Raw genomic sequence first — 23,427 nt, forward strand, 5'->3', positions numbered from 1 at the left:
AACTAAATGCAAATCCCTACAGTCTTAATAAGCAAACCAGCTCTGAAGTTATAATATGTGCCTGAATGTGGACAACAGAAGTGAAGTAACTCAGACAGTACTGTTTTTCATTTCACACTGAACTATTCTTTGTATCACACTGTTTTCTGTAAGCCTGTAGAAAAATTAAACGTTTTCTTAAAAAATGATTCCAAGACCTACGTATGCTTTCGGGGCGATGTCCATAGGTTCCTTGAAAACTCAATACTGTCTAGCAGGTTGTAATGATTGGTCCACAGTTTATTTCAGGATGTGTGTTCAACTAAAAGCAACTTGCTGTTTCTCAGTGTCATTTCTCTTAAAAAGCACGGTGATATAAAACACTGAAGACAGAACCAAAAAAAAAATGGAATGGTAACCTAAGGATCAAATTCATTAGCCATTTCTCCTACTATATCAAAATTTGTAGTCAGAATTGTCTTTATTGACTTTATTTTTAATTTTTGTACACAAAGAAAAACATGTTCATATCCATCATGAACAAAAACTTAAAAAGGCAGAACTAGAAGACATTTGTGTCCTTCACCAAAGCAAAGCTGTGCTAAAGGTTCCAAACATTTCCATTTTTAAAATAAATATTTTCTTTTTTTTCATTGTCTACATTCCAGTCTTCAGAGTGTCACTGGAAACTGCAGCCTATCATGAAATACACACTTTTAAACAGAGTCCCAGCTCACTGCGTTTGGTAGCTTGCCATACCATATCCAGCTTGGTTAGGTATTACTGGAGCACCTTGTCCCTGGGCAGGCTGAGCACCAAATCCACCCATCCAGGCAGCAGATGGAGATTGGCTTAAAAAGGAACAGGAAAGGAAAAAAGAAAAAAAATAAACAGAGAAAATCATGCAAGCTAGTCAGATATTTACAAGATAGCAGGCTAAAGGAACATGAAACACTTCCTACACTACCATTTACACCAAAATAGAACAACTTATTCTTCTGTGAGTAATTCAGAAGCTTTTTATACCAGGTTAAATGTTACAATGTGTGGTTTCTCAAAATACCATAAGCTTTTTTTTGGACAAAAAAAAAAAAAGTTCCACAAACCTTGGATTCTCATTACACATACCCGCCTTTGGAGGCAGCTGTCCTACAGGCATGTGCCTGTAATTCAACACCAGTGATGCAGAAACACAGAAAGTCCCCAGTCTTTAATTGGCATGAATACCACTGATAGCTTTTTACCAGAGCTTAATATGCTTAACTGGCAAGGGGTAATGAGTAATTAAGAAAGCAAAGAAGCTATTTTTGCTTTAAAGCAAACAAATGTGGCCAACACTTCAGGAAGATACCAAATATTAAAAGTCCACTAAACTCTGAAATTGCAAAAATTTTAGAAGGGCCATTATGTAGGTTATTGCCCCAACAATTAAAAAGCCCTTCAGCTCCCAGGTTCAGACCTCTCCAGTATTCACAAGTAGAGATCATGACTTTTTAGCTATTGGACATAACCACTGTCTCAAACCAACATAAAAGCAATCTTTGTTTACCTTGAGTCTCAAGACACCCATATGCACAAAACATCTTATGAACATGCCAGAGTGACTCACTCCACTATTTGGTCCACAGTAATCATTAAATATAAGCTTTAGCACATTACAAGGCGTGAAACCTTGTGCAATCCTTCAATCAAAGAAGCCTGAAGCCCAGACACAACATTCCTGAAACATTTAAGATTAAGTACAATTACTCACTCTACTCCAAAACCCTGTTGATTCCATGCTTGGCCATACATTCCATACGATGGTACTTGCCACCCATTCGCCATATATTGCCCATACTGTTGTGGATTTCCATATACTTGGCTCCATTGACCCCACTGACTGTAATCCACCTAAGGAGAGAACAATTCTTAATACTTCAGGGTCTAGAGGTGAATTACGTTCCTTCCAAAGTGCTACAGGTAAAATTTTTGACTCTTTTCAGTTGCACTGTCTACAACTACTGAGCCATAGTGAAATCAGAATGATAAGTGAGACAGCACCGCAACCTAATTAGATCCTTGTACTGAAAGTGTGTGAGCACACCCACTTTAAATACCAAGGGATATTTGGAAGGACAGTCAGCTAGTCTGCAGTAAGAATGCTAGCAAGAATCAGAATTACCTCCAAGTTTCTCCCTATCTTGAATCATATCCAGAAGACAGATATTCCACCAAAATCACTAGCCCAATTTGATGAACAACTGGAACATAACTGAGACAGAACATGGGATTTCATAAGAACGCTACTACATTGAGCTGTTACAATGGGAGGCATTGCAGGTGGATAATTGGTTGCTTTTGTGACACAAATACAAGAACACGCAGTGAAAAGGATAAAACGCAGTTACCTGCTGGAAGTTTTTAGTCATATCAGGAGATTCTTTACCCCAATAACATTTAACAACATGTCCTTCAATTGTGGTTCCGTTAACTGAAACAATAGCATGTGCTGCACTTTCATGAGTTGAAAATCTAAAGAATGTAAAAACAAACTAATGTTACTCTTTATAGCACTTTCAATCGATTGCTCAAAAACAGCAACTCTACACATGCAGGAAAATCCAGTGAAAGAGATCTGCTTTCATACACCATCTTCACAAGTAAAAAGATTGGTGGCCACTTTTAAAAGCTGCAGATTTTTCTAAGAACACACGTTCTCAGAACAGACTGTAGCAGATTTTAAGACACCAGTAAAAGTTCATTCAAACACAATCCACGAAAGATCAAACATCAGTATATTAACAAAATCACAGATTTTCTTTTTCTTCATCCATACCTGACAAATGAGTAACCTTTTTCTGGAAACACTCTTATTTCCATTATCTGTCCAAATGGTGAAAAAGTCTGTCTCATAAGCTGATCTACAACACACAGCATGTTGGAATTAGTAACCATCTTGATGCCCAGAAAGTTTTGGTAATAAAAGGATCAATAAAACAAATCGTACCCGTTAGCCCAGAAGCAATTCCTCCACAGTACACAGTACAATTTTTTGGACTTGACTGATTTACTACATCTTCAAATCTTAATTGTTTTGTATTATCTGGAAAGAGAAGAGACTGGTTTTAAGCATTAGCCTAACAGCAATCCCAGCGTCCCAGATACTTACCTCATACAGATACAGAAATTATAGATTTAAAAACATCCAATATCCAGTAGTGCCACAACTATGTTAACACAACACAACAGGGAAAAAAAAAATAAATTAACATCTAGAAGTTAAGCTAGATATTCAATTGAGAAGGACAAGACTTTGGCAACACTGTCACTCTTCTCCACTTAGCAGTGCCATGCAAGAGATCAAACACCTTCACAGGGCCTTACTTTCTTGTGTACTTTTGGGGGCTGGTGGTTTCCGCGTTGCCCAGTTGGTTCTGATCTGACGGCCTCCTAGCCACTGGCCTCCCATGTGTACAATAGCATTTTCTGCATCCTAAAGAGATCAAAATAAAGACCACTAACTCATGCGAACAAGAAGCACGTACAGGTCTACAAGATTTAGTTGTCCGGTAATTCCAGTGATGAAACTGATAACTGCTTTAAAAGCCCATGAAACTCAGCAAAGCCAAACAGTCAAAATCAATTACCATTAAGACAGTCTGTCACACAGAAGGTTCTCACAAGTGATCTGGTAAAGCCCTCCCTCTCCCTGCACATGCAGTCATTTTGTCAAGGCAGTGTATCTGCATCAGAGTATTTGATGGCTGCCCAAAACAGTACAGAAATCAGAGATGCCAGAAGTGATTATTGAAATGAAACAATTATAACTGCAGAAAATCAAAAGATTTTGCCAGCTGACTGTATAAAAAACATAATATACTAGAACATAATTGATAGCAACATATGCAAGGTGAGGAAAGACCTTTTAATCATCAAAATCTGACTGGCAAATTTCTCAGCTGTAATCCAACTCAACTTCATACCATGCAGAATGTGTTACAAGACGTTACTTAAAAGATTCAAATGCAGCCTTCTGTAATCTTCATTTGTACCCAACATAACAGACCCCATTTAGGTAGAAAATTTTCAAGTTCTGGAGGGCTGAATGCTAGCTAATAAAAAAATCTCTAATGCCAAGACAACAACACATTGAGCATGCAGCTTCCTGCCATCCATTCCTCCACCCCCACCTCATCCTCTCTTCTACCTTTTGGAGGAATGCAATTTATGTCTGAGCATAGACTGTATTTTAAGTTTTGTAAATGTTAAAGGCGTTGTATGTATGCATATGTACACAAAGCCAAACAGTCATGGCTCACGAGGCTTAACATCTTATCTTGAACATAAACTAAAAGACAACCTCTAGGTTCACAGTGTAAGCAAAGGAAAGGTTTGCCAATTCTGCAAGAAGCAATTTGTCCCCCCTGCCAGCTCTTTTGAAATAAGAGAGGCAGAGCAAACAGTACGAATGTTTGAAACGTTCCTCCAGGAGGACCAAGTTTAAGAAAGAAAATGTAAAGCACAAGAGACAAAGGGAGCACATGGACAACTCAAAGGTGAGTGACCAGCATCCTCCTGCTGCACATCGGAGACTTCCAGTTAGAACAACACTCATCTCAGACACCAATGACCCAGGACCTCGAGCCCATGTAATTATACACACTGGTCATTATGAAGACATCACATATACATAATGAGAACTTTATGAGAGAGGACGAATAAGGGAAAAAAAAAAACAAATCTTCCACCTGTGCTCCTTAACATAAATTGAAAACTGACTAGGAAAGCAAACTAGCTCAAGTGATTCTTGCTGCTAGTCTTGATGATCCTAACTGTGGCAAAAAAGGAACTGAGCCCATGCTGCCATAACCGTTTCAGTTCAATGCAACAGTTCAGTTTTCTTATTACTGTAGTGTGCATTTACACCCAAAAATGCTTAAGGAAAACTTCACACAACTTCCCATGCTGTCCTGAATGCATCTTGAAACACAGCTCAGTTTCCCTTAAAAATTAACTTCAACAATTACAGAGAATTACTTGAGGCAGATGCATTGCTATGAACAGTAGGACAAAACACTACTTGTTCATCAGTGATACACTGACTAAGTTCTACAGATAACACCTACAATACCCCTATCAGAAAGGGATGCCAGTCACTTGTCTGAAACATTATTTCATAAGCATACATAAAGTTATCCTTTCTGTAATAACACTCAGCACAAAACCAAGCAAAACACTTGAGGCACAGAATCAAATCTTAGCTGTAAATTAATTGCTCCGTGCAAAGAGATTTCAAAATGCTGTAAAAACTCAAAAGCAAAGAACCAACCCAGAGCTCCTTTAATGAGAAGCAGACAAATGAAATCAACTCCACTTTAACATACAATACACACAGCAAGCAGCGCTGGGTACTCAGCAAGGCTGAGGTTTGGCATGAACCTAAACCTGTCTGACACCCAGCCCAGCTGTGCACTGCCACAGCCCCACTCCTTAGGGAAGGGCTCCAGGATGCATTCTGTGGGAGTTTCTATCTTCACATACAAACCCACACCGGACTGCTGCAACTCCTCAGCTAACAGACCCAAAGCACAGCATTCCAAAGCTCTGATCTCTACTCCACGCACTGCAGAAGTGGCTCAATGGACAAAGATAAACAACACCACGTTCCTGCAGCACTGCAATCGTCTGCATCGTTTCAACCCTTTCTAAACATATCAGACATTTTTTACAGCGTTAACTTTGTCTTCTAAATTCACACATACTTCACTTGGGAAAGCCTGATATGCAGTGAATACAGAACAGAGGAAAAACAACAAATGAAAATCTGCAATTATTTTAAATCAATGTTGTCATTACTTACCAGTTTGTTATAAAAAGATACAAAACCATAGCCTTTTGATTTTCCAGTTGCCATATCTTTAACTACCCGTGCATCCCTGTGGAAAGAAGCACAGCTATATGAGGGTAGAATTAATAACTTGCAAAATAAAAACTAAAAGGAACCACACACACTGTATTGTGAGCATAATTTTTCTTATAAATTCAGTTAGCCCTAAAACTAATCATTCCTGAACTCTCCCTATCGTTTCTTTACCTGTTAGAAAAAAGCAGTAGGACAAAAAAAATAACATGTAATAGACATGCAACCTATCCACATAACCTGTACTGGCTATAACTAGAATGGTCAGATTTGAACTATAAGAGAAACAAAATTGCCTTTTCTAAAATTCTATTGGCTAGGGTCCTCTAAAGTTTACTGTTCTATAAATTACTGTAACAATTCTATCTAATTTACCATGCATTTTCTAAATAGTTAAATGTCTTCTGCCTAGTGATACAAAATATATGAAATATTAAAAAATCGAAAAAGAGGAAAAAATAGGAATTAAAAGGCATACATGGCCTGTTAACAGATTTCTTTATTTTTCTTGGTCAATTCTCTACCATCATTTTGGAGTTTGGGCAGCTGTAAATTTTGAAAAATTGACATTTTCAGAAATTTAAGAAAGGAGAATAAAACTAACAACAATGCTAAGCACACCAGTACGAAAACAACAAATTTACACAGAAATTTTAGTGAGTAAGTTAAAATGATTGGAAATATAGAACTGCACTGAATATAGAATGTTAAAATGTAAATACTAAAATATGTATATAATAAATAATGTATAATAAGAATAAATAGAAATGAGAAAAAATCTACAACTGAGTTCCAGTGTGCACAGTTCCTTGCAGTTAGCCTTCAAGATCCTGTCCATTCTTATGAGCAATTCTGCAAAATAACCAGAATGCTATTACTTTTAATTGTGACTTGGACTTTAGAAAAACTGCAGGTCTCAGGTATAAATATAGATCGAGAAACAGAAACCTGAATTATTCTCTTATATAGATTTTCAAACAGCACTACTTACCACATTAAGAGACAAAAAGTACACAAAACAGCAGAGGCAAGAAATAAGATTTATGGTTCAATTAAAAACATGCGTACAGAACAAGAGAAAACCAAGGATTCTGTTCTTAGAAATACATTCTCATGAGGCAGCACAACAACGTTCACGTGCAACTTCAAAGGATTTCCATAAAGATAAGCCAATAGCAGATAACAGACTTTTTTGTAGCAGTGCTTTTGCACACATACTTTAGGACTTACAAGCATTCTTGTAATGTCAAACGTGGTCAATTCAAAGATAAGATCATTTGTTGCCACCTGGATTTTCTGAGAGAAGTTTAAACTCTCTCTCAACTAACAGAAGTGTGCACATATAATTTTGAAATCAATGGCTGATCACTACAATCTCAGCTGTTATCCGAAAAAGTTATTTATTCTAAGAAACATTAGCTTTTGGAAAATTGTCATAAGCGGTACAACTAGTTGCTTCATAAATTTGTATTATAATTGAGTGGCTTTCTATACTGCCTATAAAACGCAGTATGAACAAAATACACTGAAGATGCAATGTTTGTAATCGTAAACTCACTATTCTGTACACATTCTGAACAATAAAAAGTCACACTTAGAAACAGTCATCAAATTTTACTAAGAAGTTGAAACATATTAGGGTGTAACTCAAAAGCATACTGCTTTCAGCAAAACTGAAGCACAATTACATTACTGGATTTACAAACATGTGATAACAGATATAGATACAGACACGAAATAATAATGATCCCTCTTCACTGCCCACCCAACAAAGAAATTGACATCAGAAAAATCATTTAAAAGATAAGAAATAACATTTCAAATCAGCACAAAATGTTCTGTCACGTTTTCTAACCGATACTGGCAATGTTTGTTATGATACTTACGATATTTTACCAAAAGGAGCAAACGCTGACTTGATATCTTCTGTTGTTATTTCTGGACTTAAATCCCCAACGAACACATGGAAGTGATCTGAAAATAAATAATTTGCTAATCAAATATTTAACTGCTATCTAAAGCTCTAGCTCCTGAAAAAGTGACGCTCTGTGCACAGCACTGGGAACCACGAACAGTCAGGATTCCACTTGATGAGCAGCAGCAATTAAGTCTGTTCGCTCCGGTTTCCCCAGTTGTAAAACAGAAACAGAAGAATTAGTCTGCAAAATTCTATTAAACACAAGATGGGAAGGAGAAAAGTTACATTTGAATGTATTTATGGCAATTACTACCACGTGCTATGAGGTATTGGTGTAGAAGTAATACTGTGCCATTACTTTACTTACTGGATGTATCTTTTTTCTGGCTACTTGGTGTTGTTGCCCAGTTTACTTTGACCTCCTGAAAATAAGTACAAGATTTAGTATAAATTCTTCTACATGTCATAAGGTCATTCAAGGGCTGGTCACAATTGTCAGTGTTACCAAATCATCCTTCACTATAAAGGACTTAAAAAAAAAAAAATCACAAAGAATGTTTTCTAAATACCATTTTTATTTTCTACTGAACTTTAACAATATTTAACTTCGGTAAACATTTCTAACAAACAAATATCCCATAGTTTTACTAATACATATATGTACTTTTTACAAAGACAGTATCCTTAAGATTAAGATTACAACATAAACAACTTACCTTTCCCAAAATTTTTCTCCCATTCATAGCAGCTAATGCAGCAGCTGCATCTCTGTGTTCATAAAATTCCACAAAGCAATAAGGGTCATTGCTTGTATGCTGCAAAACAGAAAATCCAACAGAAGAGTTGACCCTTCTGCTATCGGGTTGCTGAGAAGAAAATCCAGGAAAATATATTACTTATAGCTAGAAACTTTAAGAATTACTTCATTAGATTTATGAAATAGCCTTTGAAATTACACTTAAATGTAAGAAACTTTTAAGATGGACTTTTCATTAAAGGTCTAGCAATTTCTGAAGTATAGTTTACTTTTTATGAGGCCTCAGTACTTCTATGGAACTAAAAATAATTCAACTATCAGAAAAGTGATCTGAAGACTGGATGGAGAGGAGGGAAAAACAGGAGCAGAAGGAACCAAGACAATTTGCTGCCTCTAGCAGATACTCAAAGCTTGAAAGGTTTGTTTTCCACTCTTTTTTAGCAATTTTCTCACTCCTGCTAGTTGTCTCTTGTTTTATTTGTCTGAAAACCATCCACAGACAGCAACACAGAGATGGCATCCCCTTGGTCTCCAGTGGAAAATGTTACACCTAGTGACTGCGAAATGCCCCTTAAAAGGTCTGAAAACAGTTGAAGATCAAGGGAGAAGATACTAATCAATTGATCTCTACTCTTTTATCTTGGGTAATACCTCTTTCTGTAGGCTGACTCAAAAACAAAGCTCCCTAAGGTATTACATGTACCAGAGTAGGAAGTGCAACAAATACAAAAGTCTTCAGGAAAGCTGATCAAGGAGAAGTCATAATGAGAATCCTAACTTAAATACTTTTAATCTCCCTAAAAAATGTCAGAAGTACAAAAGCTACAGCCTCACACTCAAATATCTTCATTACCTACGCCACCCGTCCATGGACCAAAAGACAACGGGTACAAAAAGAAACAAAGTATTTCTTACATGGGCAAGGAAGGATCTAAAAACTGCTTTGACATCAATACTTTTCCACATTAACTTTTGCCATTGCCAGGAAAAGCACAGCACTAACTGAAATTAAGAATAAGCCTTTATTCGTTTTACTACTTAACTTCTGAACATTCATTTAAGGATATATAAATAAAGAAATCCTAATTCTGCCCTATAAAACTCAACTGTACATTTTCAAACATAGTTCTGTCTAAATCTAAACAAGGGAATCTATGAAGATCTGATCGCCAAACCGATCACAAAGCTTTTACACAGCTAAAAGGATAAAGCAGTCTGAACCTTCCACCTAAATACTTCAGTATTATGAGTAGTATTACTAGGTGTTCCTACCACGCAAAATAACAGACAGTGAGACGACATATCTGAGATTACAGCAAGGAGTTTAAGTCACAAGAGCCACGAAGTGCTCTGAAAGCATGCTTGCCTTGGATGCACTGAAACAGCAAGCCTTAACTCAGCCCTTTTTCCATATGACATTCCTGCTGCACTGAAAACAAGATCTGTGAAACCCACTTAAGGCCTTAACAGATTTAGTGCAGTTTACACCTCAGCTGAAGCATATGATACGTAACTTTCATACTGTGAGGTCTTCTTTTGCACTAAGAATCTGTCTGAACAGGAAGAGCAGCCGCTTTTGTAGATGTCCAGCTCTTTAGGTGCTCAAGATACCTGTGAACGTTAGCTACAGCACTCCTCGCAGTATGACATGCTCCCAAAATAAACACCTGAAACCTCTTACTCTGGTCATGCCACACCTTCCACAAACTGGCTAAAAATTAGAAGGAAAAAAAAAATTAAAAAAAGCAAATGGAAAATATTCAGGCATAAACTTGACTGACTGAGATAGCAACAATGGGCAGATAAGAACTAAAACATAGCACACAGCAGTGGCTATGAAAAGCTTACAGTACAGCATTCAGAAGGATGGTCAATAACCACAAATACTTTGGCCATTAAAAGCACAGTAGCTGCTAATTCCAGCCTAGAATCCAACCACTTGAAGTTAACTGGGTACTTAATTTCAAGGTATAAGCATATTACTTCTATATGTCCTTTTGGGATTTTTTCTTTTCATTTTTTTTTTTATTAATTACTGAACCACTTCCACATTATATAAAAAATGTTAAAAACTTGCAAAATACACAGGGGAAGGCACTGCTAACATCTGCAGTACACACTGTTTACAGTTGTTACTGTAGCAGGCTTGCAACTTTACTTAAAAAAAAGATGCTGTCCTCTCTTCCTTCCCCCTAAATTAACTCTCTAAAGTGAAAAGTAACTTCAGTAAATTGATCCATATTAATACAGAATCTACAGTAGATCTCAGATGCACAAGTATACCTGCAAGGATGTAACAACACCCCTCCCAAGTGCGCCGAAGGTGAAAGCTACTGCCCTTTCTCTTCAAGTATTAATTCCCTTCTCATTAAGATCCTTCCCCCCCTTCTTTGTGAAGCCTGCCAGATGACTTCAGGGCAGCCAAGGTGGACAGCACACCGAGTAAATGGGCAGTGGAATATCACAGAATTTCCCTCCTGATAGACTGCCTGGTGACAGGTGCTAAGGTCAGCCGAGTACATTCACTTCCATATGACTGAATATAGCTGCCAGTAGCTTTGTTTACATTCTTATTTCATAAAGATGTCTCGCTTGTTATTTCTGTGGTTATATTAAAATAAAATAAGCAGAGGAATTTCTTGTCTGGTTCTTAGGGAATCAAACTGACGCTGCCACCTCTCACTCAGCCAATGGTTGGAGTGGCAGCATTCTGAACAGTGTGACAACCACTATTTCTTCAGAAAAAATCCAACAGCTGTGCTCTGTAACACATTCCATTTTGTTCTGCTCATCTTTCCCCAATAACCTTGCAGAGAACGTGGCAGAACTCCTTTTACTTTCTCTAGAAAGTTCTAACAAAAGTGCCACGAGATGAGGAGGATTAAACAAGCATCAGGTAGTTAACGTGCAGCCAAAACAATACAAAAAAACCTAAAACAATGTGTCATTTTGAAAGGAAAAGAAGATCACAGAGGAATTACAAGCAGCATTCCTAGAATGATGAGTCTTATGATGAGGCTTAATTAATATTTCATTAACGATCCTGACAAGAAAACTTAGGTGACTGTACTAAGGAAATCTGTAACAAGTTAGTAGGAGCCACCAGAAATAGCAATAAATGCATAAAGAAAAACACAATTTTAGAACCAAAAATAAAACCAGTTCTAATTAGTCCCTGCCTGCCAGAAACTCATCAGTTATAAATGAGGAAAGAAGGAAGTCCATAAGGCAGCAAGAAATTGCTGGTATGTCAGGAAGATTACAGAATTGGTACCAACACTAAATGGATCAGAGAATCTACAAGTGAAAGAAGATAGTATTAGTACTTACCAACACATAGCACTAAAAAACCTTACTGGGAATACTATGGAAACTGTTGCTTTATTCCAAGAACAAATAATCTAAGAACAGGCAGGTGCAGACTCAGATTGACAAAAAAAAAAAAAAAAAAAAAGAGGCTCAGGAATAGCAAAACAGATTTTGAAAGATTTTTGACTGCACATCCACAGTGAAGAAAAAGGGAAAAGAATTACTGAGACTCGTGTGTAAATTAAGTCTAAAGCAGAAAAAGCAGCCATGAATAACATTGGAAACAACAAAGTTTTTGATCGTCAGAACAACACAGTTCTGAAGAGAGAGGGGTAGCAATCCTTCCCATTACAGTGGAATCTCATCATCAGCTGATAAAACAGACGTGGCAGGGCTACAAGCAAGAGCACAGGACTGTTCTCAACAGGAGGTTTCTTCAGCAAAGAACTGCCCAATAAACACAGACAGAAAGAAATCAACCCTACCATTATCAGTAACACAAAAAGATGCCCTCAACTCCATTTATTTTTGACAATTTTGGATAAAATTGTATTTGCTACTCCTCTGGAAGTGAAAGGTCTTACCTCTGTTATCATTTTACAGCTTTTGCATGGTCCAATCTGGCTGAATAACTGAAGTATAAGGACTTCAGTCACATCTCTGGAGAGGTTTCCTACATAGCTACACAAGGAAATAAAAAAAAAGACATTAAAATAGAAATTTTCATCTTTTAAAATGTAATTATTTTAAAACCTTAAATAACTATTTAAAATCCTGGGCATCTTCATCTGAAAGACGTGATTCACAAATGATTTCACATTATGGCTACAATGCAACATTCACATGGTCTTTCAGTATAAAGCTGGCAACACAAGTGGGAACACAGTGCCTGGAGCAGCCATAACACCGCCATCGACAGCCAGCACCAAAGCTGCCTTTGGCAGAGAAAGGTCAGAAACTGGACAGCACTGCTCAGGGATGCTGGAGAGAAAAAACATCTTTGCCCAGTAGGTTGAAGTTTCACTTCCCACTGAGCATCTGAACAAAGCCAACTTCCCACTGGGGTACAAAGCTCACCCCAAACTCCTGCTATTTCAGTAGTAGCTACTGAACGTAGATTATGCTGCCTTCAAAGGACCAGCTGCATTTTGCTGTTTTCCTGAATTGGAAAAGCAGCCCAGCCACCAAAAGGCAAGGCACACAGCTTACGCCATAGGAATGCTCCACACATTATCTATCTCAGCAGCTACCAGTTCCCCCCAGATTTGGTAGTTTTACTTTAATATCACCCATACTTACAGACTTTACCTATGAAGTCATAGAAATTTCAGAACATGGAACCATTTTTATGAAAAAATAGAGACACTAGAGACGCACAGAGATAAAAATCCAATAGCAGCTCAGAAACCACTCCTAAATATCCATGAGAGCATAACACTGAAAAATTAAAGCCAGGTCACAGAGGTGGCTGAGAAAAAGTCAAACACACATCGAATGCTAAAAAACAAAAAGCATGACCAACCTGGAATCACACTCTATTTATCATCGAAGTGATCAGTCAAGAGGAGGGCTCCTCATACCTACACTACTCAAAATCACAAAATCACTAGCAGAGGTGCGTTCGTCATTTCTAAAAACAATTCAGTCCAAATATAAGGTGCACAAATGTAAATCTGCAATTTAACTGTTGCAAAAAAATGCACATTTTAGTCATTACACTGTAATCTACTACAGATTTTCATACTACAGCAAACAAATCCGTCCAAGTTGTTGATACACCTCAGTGAGAGAAACTTGAACTCGTACTTAGTTGATGCACAAGCACAGCTCTTGTCAGAGCAGCAGTTTAAGCATGCACTTCTCTCGTATCCAAGTCAAATTTGCAAAAGCTATGTCTGTGCTTGACAGCTGGACCTTCATTTGGATTGAGCAAGATTAAAACTGACACTACTTGTTTTTATTTGAACCCCACACGAATAAATGAATATGTTTTCCTCTATGCTGATACTCCTTCAACAGCTACCCAAGAGCTCCATGCTCTCTGCTTGCAGGTAAATGCTACACAAGATCCAGAGTGACTATTTCCTGCGATACCACCCAAACACAGGAACATCCATTTCTTTACTTCCTAACTAAATATGTAGGAATTAGCAGACATCACTAATGGAAGCTGCATTCATATCCTGTGTAAGTACTTGTGTAAGTAAACACTTGACAAATTTAAGAAGCAATTGGCCTTATAATGGGCTCTATCTTGCTGACTCTTCAATGCCCTATTCCAAAAATTCAGCAGTTGAACATTCAGATCTTATATTTGAAACCTTAACTCCATTTGTTAATCATTCACTAAGTTAAAGCTGCTAGTGATTTGCAGTCTGAAGCGGAAATACCAACCCAGCAGATACTACTAAAATCCAATGGAAAATATGATTCCTAGTAGGAGTTCCTACATAAAACGTCTGTACTGACATGAGCTTATTACCAGCACTTGTTCTCCTTGTATCTCCTCAAGCTGTGTTAGCTAACAGCACACGGAAGTAAGCACCTGTAGCACTGACATGAAAGAAAATACAGTGAAGCCCTTTTAACTTCAAGTCCTACTGTGCAGTCAATACAGGAAGCCAAAGTCTCAGTATCTTCTGCATAATATTAATATTTATTTCAGAAATGCACGAACTCTGAACAGCAGTTTGAAGAATTCTTTTTGGTCTGACCAAAAAAGTCAGGAAATCTGTTGCTTCAAAATCTGTCCAATTAAGATAAGACAGGACAACTTTCAGAAGATTTACCAGCTGGTTTTCAATACCACTGCATCTCCTACCAGGCAGCTGTGAGAACGTGACATCGTAAGTTTCAGCTACAAAACGGGCTGCTTCTTCACAAAAGATAATAAATCAGCAGTGTAATTTGGGACTGCCTGATGGATAGATTCAGAAGGGCTGTAAGCTCCTCATGGTCCATCAATTCTCTGTGTTTATGATAAATACTGCTTTGATGTCTAACATTACTGCAATCAGAACCCATTAATACATTTCACAAGCTGCTAACGCTCTCAAACTTGAACACATACCCTGAGACTGCTTCACAAGGAGAGGTTCATGGAACAAACACAGCATACACACAGACCCAAATCTCTGGAAGTGCACGTAAAATAAGTGAATACAAACCACTACAAGTTTTTGAAACAATACATTAAAGATGAGGGCTTGATGGTTGCTTGTACACTTGTAGGTTAGTACATTCAGTACAGTTAAAAGATGACTTGGAAAAAGAAGCACCATACCAGCAAACAGCTTCAGCACGCTATGTCTGAATGCTTGTTGGGCTCCACCATCCTCATGAGACCCTTCCAGATCAGGATATACTGTAATTCTATGAATACTGTATCACTAAGGAAACAAACACTCTACACACTTGGAGCAGAAACCTTACCTCCTGGAAACGCAAAGCTTCTCAGCTGATGCTAACCACACACTGCCAGACAACTGGGGCACCTCTTCTTCACCTCAACTCACACGACAGAACACAATGCTTCCTATTCTACTTTATGAAGCCAAAATGAGCAGGAACACACCCAAAGAAAACATGACTTTCAAAAAGCTCTTCTACAGTGTATCAATCTTTTTGTTTTGTTACATCCTATGGAATACATCGTTCAAACTCAAAAATCATCACGAAGCTCAACAAAGCAGCACTTCCTACACTCATATATGCTGTTAGCTTGGTTAATGTAACAGGGCAGCGAAGTTCTGGCTTTTTGCATGCAGGCAATCATGTTTGCTCTCTTCTGCAAGTTTGAACCACTTAAATACTAATTAATAAGCACGTATAGCAAACCAAACCATATATTATATAGCCTGATACAAATTTCAATATATTACACTTGAAAGTGGCTGACAACACAAACAAGAAACTGTATTTGAAATTCTGAGATCTTGCAAAGTTGCATGAAGAATGAAAGACACATTAGCAGTTAGTTTCAGAATTAAAATCTTAGACTTGAACAAAAAGATCCTCTTCGTGGGGGTAAATGGGTTTTCCTTCACTTCAGACAGCCAAGGAAGAAAGGGATGTTTAGAGCCATTACTTTCAGGTCCAGGAAAGCTCCCCTACACACTGTTTGAATGAAAACCAGAACAAATGCTTTCCACACTTATACATGATATATATATATCATGTATATATCATATACATGACTTATACAGACAGCATGCAAGAAGTGCTATACTAATGCAGAAAGTATGATAAGAAGTAAGGTAACTGACGGAGTGAAAACTGCCTAGAAACCTTAGCAGCATCTCTCTAATGGCACTAGTGAGCTATAGGAAATAACGTGAAAAATCTACACAGCAGAACTCTACCAAAAGAATCTTGCTCTGCACGAGGACGAACCAAAACAAGGCACAAAACTTAAGCAAACCCAACTCAGTATTCACAGCTGAAGACCTGCACTTCTGCATCCTACCTGAAGTCCACAGTACTCACCATACCGCGTGGCAAGGCTAATGATGGAACAACCTGTGTATATAATGACTGTTCTTCATTTTATTCTACGGCCATTAAGAAGAACATGAAAATCAGCAACTTTTTCTTCCTGTTGTTAAGGGGCAGCTAAAAACACCAAGAACAGACAAATGTTGATGTCTGATAGCACAGTTTCCTCCTTAAGGTACAAACTGAACTTTGCTATAGCTCATGATGGAAAGAGATCCAACAGCACCCACAGAATGTTCTGTACTACATCTGCTTTGAGGACTGCTGACCAAAATCTAGATGCTGCTGTGAAAAATACCACAGAAAGCCTATGCTCTCAGGTTAGCTTCACCTTGTTTCAAACAGTAAGGAAGAGTTTTGGGCAGAAGACACTTTCCATAAAGGCTACTAGTGAGGAGAACTGTGAGGACAAAGAAAATGTAACTGGCATCTAACTTCTATTGTAAGCCTCAGAAGATATCTTAAATTCTTTGAGGTTCACAACCAACCATGATTGAAAACAACAAAGCAAACCGTTTTGGTATTTCCTTACTGAAGGAATAAACAAAATACAAAAGACATCTATTAAGCTGCCCTTAATTTATCAACCAAGCACTTCTGGTGAAATAGCCACACGAACAATTTATTCTTCATTAGACTTCCTCCTGTAAAAACAAACTACAGAGCTCAAATGACATTATTAGTTGTTCTTGGGAGGCAGTGAGCCTTTTACGTATATGCAAGATCACAACTGCTCTATGTATGACAAGTATCAGCCAGCAAAACAATCTTAAAATAAGAACTTGCAGATATAAATTTGAAGATATTTCAGAAAAAAAAAAAAAAAAAGCAAAAATGTTCATACTTTATGAAAAGTGCCCTAAAAGGATAAGAGAGAAGTAACCCTATGTTAGGGTTAGGATCACTAGAAAGCTACTAGGAAATGAACATACGTGCTGTTCATTACTTTGACGAGTTAAGTAGAGTCACATTCATGCAATACCACATCTCTGGCAGCTGCAGTGATGGCATTTCAGACACTTTAGCACAAAAATAATTTTTCCTTCACCAGTGACTATGCGCCAACTTCAGCCACAGCTGGGTGCAGTAAGAGCTCACTTCAAGTGCTGTTAGATAGGAGTAAAAGATTTTAAAAACTGTGGCTGGGTATAGCACTAACTTCAAAAGAAAGGAAAAAAAAAAAATTGAGGAGGAACCAATCAGCAAAGGAAACAGACCTGGAGTGAAACACGGTGCACCTTTGCCCTTTTCCCTCTGCTCATTCTAAAGCAGCGCTCTGGAAACTACTCCCACTGTCAGGGCCAAGCACACTCGGACCACTCGAGACCTCAACACAGAAAGCATTGCGGATAGATTTATTCCATCTAACCCAAGGACTGAGCAGGTATCACATGACACTGCAAGCAAGTTAAGAGAACTTTGGCAGACATCGGGAAGAGTGGAAGAAAAAAAAAAAAAAAAAAAAGAAAACAACACACCGCAAATTGCCTGGAAAAGCCTTAAATGCCAAGTCATCATTTCGGTACTAGAAACAAAACAGAGCAACTCTGAGATATTCTGCTCTGTTTCAGTCGTTCCTCTTAAAGCACCTGGAAGCCTTTCGGAGCGCTGCCATCCCGGCCCGCACAGACAAAGCTTCCATGGAGCCGTGCTGTGCCGAACAGCCCGCACTGCCTCGCACCCCACCAGCCGCACAGCTACCAGAGAACGGAGCGATGGAGAACGATCCGCTCCGCATCGCCTCGCGTTACAGACAGCCCTCAGCCTAAGAGAACAACACGCACGCAAAAAAAGCCATACCTACAGAGTTGAAAAGAACTCAACAACAAAACCTCGGCGCTATATTTTCGGACAGGACGCGGACAGTTACCAGACGCTGTGTGGAGTTTTTTTTTCCTGCCGGGCCCACGGAGCGCCGCCCGTCCCGCCGGGGCCGAACAAAGAAGTTGGCGGGGCCGGGGCCTCAGCACCGCCGCGCTCCCTCAGAGCCCGCCCGCCCGCCGGAGCCTCCCTCCCTCCTTCCCTCCCTCCTCGCTTCCCTCCCTCCCTCCCCGCACGGCTCCCGCTCGCCGTCCCTCCCTCACACGCCGCCCGCCGGCACCGCCGCTCGCCGCCCGCACCTCCCCGCCCCCGCGGCCCGGCCCCGCACCGCCCTGCCCGGCCCCGCGGTCCCCGCCGGCCCCCTCCCCGCTCACAGGGTCCGGGGCTGCCCGTCGTCTTCCATAATGGTGCGTGAGCTCCGCTCGCGGCCGGGGGCAGCGCCGGAGGGGGGGGCTCCGCCGCGCGGGGAGGCGAAGGGAAGGTGAGGCTGAGGGCCCCGGCTGCCCCCGCTCCGTCTCGCCCCCTCTCCAGGTCCCGACACCGCAGCCCGAACGGGAGAGCGAAGAACCAGCACAAAATGGCCGCCGCCACCAGACACTCAGGAAGCCGCGCTCCGCGCAGCCGCGCCCCGCCGGCCCGCTCCCTCTCGGCCCGGGTTCTCCTTCCCGGTCCTCTCCGCCGCGCCGCGGAGCGCTCTGGGGATCGTAGTCGCTGACGGAGAGAGCGCGACGGGCCGGCGGTAGAGCAGCGGAGGCTTGCTGGGTGTTGTAGTCCTTCGGCGGCCCACAGCGAAGGAGGAGAGCGGGGAGGGAACTACATCTCCCAGCATGCACTGCGGGTTGGGGAGCTGAGCGACGCTCCGCTCCGCGGGTTGGCGGCGGGAGGCACGGGAAGGGGCGGTCGTGCGCAGTCCCGGCTCCCGCCAGCGCGGCGGGAACGCGCAGCCGCTGCGTGTGCCATGTGGATGTAAACATGGAATCGTACAAGTGCTCAGGTTGAAAAAGACCTTCAAAATCAAGCCCATATGTATACATATATATATATTCTAAGTTCTTTCATTCACTCAGAACCCCGAAATAATCAGTGCTGTATTTCATTGTTGCTTTAAATGAGTAATTTCTGGAGGCTGGAGATTCCACTTCAGACTGGGCGCTGTGCAGGACTCCCAGCCCGCTCCGTGTAACTGGAGGGGACAGCAGCATTACAGCTATTGGGGCTTTTTAAACTTGCTTAAAACCAAGGGAGGAAACAGATAAAAGTGCAAATACCATTAAAATGTCATATAAAGCAGGTTCTGACTTTTATCAAGTTGTTGGTTTCACTTCGTTTAATTTCTTCTGGAAAGATGTAAGCATAGCTGGGTCGTGTCAGCATACATTGTCAGACATCCACCAGCCCAGTGTCAGTTTGTTGTAAAGATTACAATTGCTATTGAGTGTGTCATGCTCAGGGGGCTCGCTGGGCCTGGTGATCACAGAAATCACAGAGTAATCATTTAGGCTGGGAGAGACCTGTAAGGCCTGCTGCCAACCCAGCACTGCCAGCCCCTCCATCCGCCCTTGCTGCGGTCCCACAAGCAGGCTGCTGCACTCACAGGCTGCTGAGGGGCCTCAGCTGAGCTCCCAGGGCAGATAACTGAATATTAGCACTGCTTTTCAGCAATCCCAGCATCAAGCCGATGTCCCTGGGGGCTGTGTGGAAGTGGTTCCTTCCTGGGAGACGCTGGGGATACAATCTCCATGTTGTGGCCTGTGGTGAAGGCCACAGGAGAACTTCCCAGAGCCTGCAGTGCTGTCACCCAACACATAATTCACACTGACAGGGGAAAACAGGTTAAGCTGGGCAAAAACGGCCTAGGACTCTGTGATCCCATGGTTCTGTGATGCTCTGACTCTGTGACCCCATGGTTCTCCGATGGTGCATTGAAATGCATACTTCTCATCAAGGTGAGCACACAGACAGCTAACAAACTGCTGTCACATGCATGGAATATATTTTAGTATGCTGAAATCAGTTTTCAGCTCACTGCATTATTTTTCTGTTATTCCCAGAAAACTTCTGTGGAAAAGGTCTCTGACATTAAACAAAAAATCCAAGCTCACACCACTGAAGTGTTCTCACACACAAAAAAAAAAGCTTAATGAAAGAATCTTCATGGTAACTTCTGTTTTTCTTTAGCTATTTTAAGTCTTTAAACTTTGAACAAGTTTAAGTCTTTAAACAAGTCTAGCTAATTTAGCTAGACTTGCTAAACTAGGCATTGTTATTGAGGAAATAGATTGGAATAGCTGTGTTTGGGCAGAGTATGGGTTCTTCACAGGCAGAATGATCATTGCACTTTGGAAGCAATTCAGTTTGTGTATGCATTGAACATTTAAGTACTACTGAATGCTCTTCCTCTTCCAGAATAGTAACACTGTGAAGAAAACTGCCTCTATAGTTATCAGACGGTATATCTTCATGCCTGCTGCTCGCACTGTGATGTTTTCCCATCTTTAACTTAAACACGCAAGGCTGTTGCCAGGCACGTCTTTCTGGCGGAAGCTGCTCTGGCAGTGTATGTCTTAGGAGAGTACGTGGGACAGGGGCTTTAAGCAGCTCTTTACAATGTATTGGAAACACAGAAGGAGGAATACATAAGAAGCTATTGGAATACTCCTGCTGTGGGTTTTCCATGGCCAGAGATCTGCATGTGAAGAGCCTGCATATGCAGAACCGGCTGTCTGCAGTGCTGGACACCACTGGCAGAGGAAAATTCCAGTGTTGTGTCTGCATGGGAGCTGCAAATGAAGAAGCATGCTGCAGGAGTTTGCACTGCTCTGCGTCCTCTGGATAAGACACTACATCTGCGTGATACACCCCAATATACTGAAACCTTGTCACAATGTATGCAGATCAGCAGTGCCTCGTAGTAAAGTCTGTGGGTTAAAAGGTGAATGAAACTGGAATAGACATCAATAAACGTGATCTCATCCTCTTATCTGAGAACAGCCACTTCATTTGCAGCAAAATAGGAATCTTCCCTTTCAGAGACATGATGTTTTGTAAAGATTGTATTACCAAAATATTTAGACATTCTACCATATGCAAAAAATGACCAGCTATCTCCAAAACCAATGTTGTTCCCCTCTCCCCTTAAAAATATCCCGCACAAATAAAATTTTACATAACCTGTCCTCATTTCTTGCCTTTTAAACCTTGTTTTTCCACTGTGTTGTTGTTGTTGTTTTTTTTTTTTTTCTCCCAACATTGCCCATTTTTTCAGCTACAGAAGCTTTTTAAAAAGCAACATGAGAAAGGTCATGCCAGAAGTTATACGGGTCTGGGTATGCAGGCAACACATAGAGTTATAGAAATATACCCTGACTGAAAAGTGGAATTATTTATTTCAGCATTTGGTTATTTGGGCTATAAGCCATAAATCATTGGCGTTCTCTGAATGTTATGAGAGTTTGCAGTGTTTATTGCTACATGAAACGATGCAGCAGGACAGATGAGTTGCTGCAGGACACAGAAATGGCCTTGGATTGCCCATTACTAACCAACATCAATAATGTGCATCGCCATCACAACTGCCAAGTCCCTGACAGCACAAGCATTACTGCTTAATGCAGCAATAAAAATAATTCTTCTTTTTTTAAAATTAGGAAAAATTATTTCCTGAGTTTCAGCTTCCAAGTTCATACTGGGCTGGCAGAGGCATCAGAACAGGAGTATTTGAATACTGCTCTGTGGAGAGGGATGTAGGATTTATTTGGAGACTATAAGAGGCCCATAAAAAGACTGTAGAACTGACTTTAACTGAAGCTTGCCTCAGTGATATATTTGTGCCAGGTCAGACATTTTAATCTGGAAAAAAATGACTCTCAAAGTTTGCTTTTACTCTACCTTTCCATCAGTGTTTGGCCACTTTATATACATGTGTTTTGGTAACATTGTCCTGTCACTGCCAGAGACGTGTAAGGTCCTGGTAACTTGTGGACAACAAGTGGGACTTAATTCCATCCACATTCAAGAACAGAAGCACTTTATAGGGCAATTAGGAGCTGGCTTGGTTGTATTCTCAAAGTACATAATGAAAACCAAGTTCTTCCAGTAGGTGTGAAGAGTGACACAGGATTTGAAACACTGGGCAGCGCTGAGCCCAAGAGCACTTTTGTGGAAACCTCATTATTTAATTATATTTTCCCATTAACAACTACTTTTTGAGTTCAGTTAATGAGCATGTCTTAATCTGTTAGATATGTACCTTGATGCCTTTACATGCCTTTAATTTACTAAGCAGAATATCATTTAGTGTTGTGTGAAGACAATAATTAAATACAATGGCCCTTTTTACAGCTGGAGCTATTTTCATTGACCAAAACATGAAATAAAGACTAGAGATTGACTCATTTTCCATATAGCTACTTCTCAGGCACTGGATCCTATCTGGCCTTTTTGCTAATTTATTTACAGCTAGTATCTGGCTGATGGACCTAATGTTATGTGATCCATCATGATATTTTCAAACAAGATGTAGCAATTCTTACCTCAAACTGCTAACACACAATATCTCGAGGATGCTCCAAGTCAGCACTCCTCTCTTTCAGCAAACCTATGACTGAGAAAAAGGCATAAATTGTTTGGAATGAAATGAAAAAGCTATCAAATTACAGCAGAGCTAAATGAGAAATCAAGGCAACGTTTTTAATGTGTGGTCACTCAATTATCTCTTATCTCTGCTTGTTCCAGTGGACACCCGATGGTACAAGAAAATTCCCTGCAAACAGTTTTTACTGACTAAAGACTTGAGCAAGGATTTGTTTTGGACTTGCCTCTTCATTTATCTCTTTGTAAGCACAGCTTATCTTTATAGATCTTGTTAGCTTGTAAACCTTATTCTTAACTGCATACAGCAAGTCTGGAAGTTACATGGTGGCAGAGAAATCTTGCAGAGATGGTTTGCTAATTTGTTCTCATCTCATCTCTAAAATCAAAACCTTTCCTTTCTACTTCCACAGAACGTCATTTTACAGATTTATGGTGGAAATGAAGGCACAGCAGGTTTCCAAGCTCTTAATCATTACCTTAGACCATTGCTGCTACCTGCATGGTGGGAAAAGCTGCCCTGGGAGGGCAACTGGCTTGGTGCAAGCAGTGGCAGCCCCTTGTGGGGCTGGCATGTCTGACACAATGTGGAGCAGTGCTGTGAGACATGGGTCAGCCCACTGAAAGCCTGCTGGGAATCACAAGGAAAAAACAAGG

The 23,427-nt window shown here is 40.2% G+C and overlaps 1 protein-coding gene across 2 annotated transcripts; it reads right to left on the reverse strand.

Annotated features, from left to right (window-relative positions):
- Nucleotides 1-618: 618 nt before the first annotated feature.
- On the reverse strand, nt 619-18,583 carry TIAL1 (TIA1 cytotoxic granule associated RNA binding protein like 1; the record flags this gene model as incomplete). Of its 2 annotated transcripts, none has more annotated exons than XM_079536552.1 (12): nt 619-830; nt 1,733-1,872; nt 2,370-2,493; nt 2,798-2,882; nt 2,969-3,064; nt 3,346-3,454; nt 5,822-5,897; nt 7,768-7,855; nt 8,167-8,221; nt 8,516-8,614; nt 12,450-12,546; nt 18,555-18,583. In XM_079536552.1, the coding sequence occupies 12 exons, from the start codon at nt 18,581-18,583 to the stop codon at nt 713-715; spliced, it is 1,116 nt and encodes a 371-aa protein (XP_079392678.1). In that variant the 3' UTR covers nt 619-712. The 2 variants fall into 2 exon arrangements, with proteins under 2 accessions (XP_079392678.1, XP_079392677.1); XM_079536551.1 differs by having other exon boundaries at nt 8,516-8,665.
- Nucleotides 18,584-23,427: the final 4,844 nt, after the last annotated feature.

Source organism: Tetrao urogallus (assembly GCF_951394365.1).
Source record: "Tetrao urogallus genome assembly, chromosome: 5".
NCBI lineage: Eukaryota > Metazoa > Chordata > Aves > Galliformes > Phasianidae > Tetrao > Tetrao urogallus.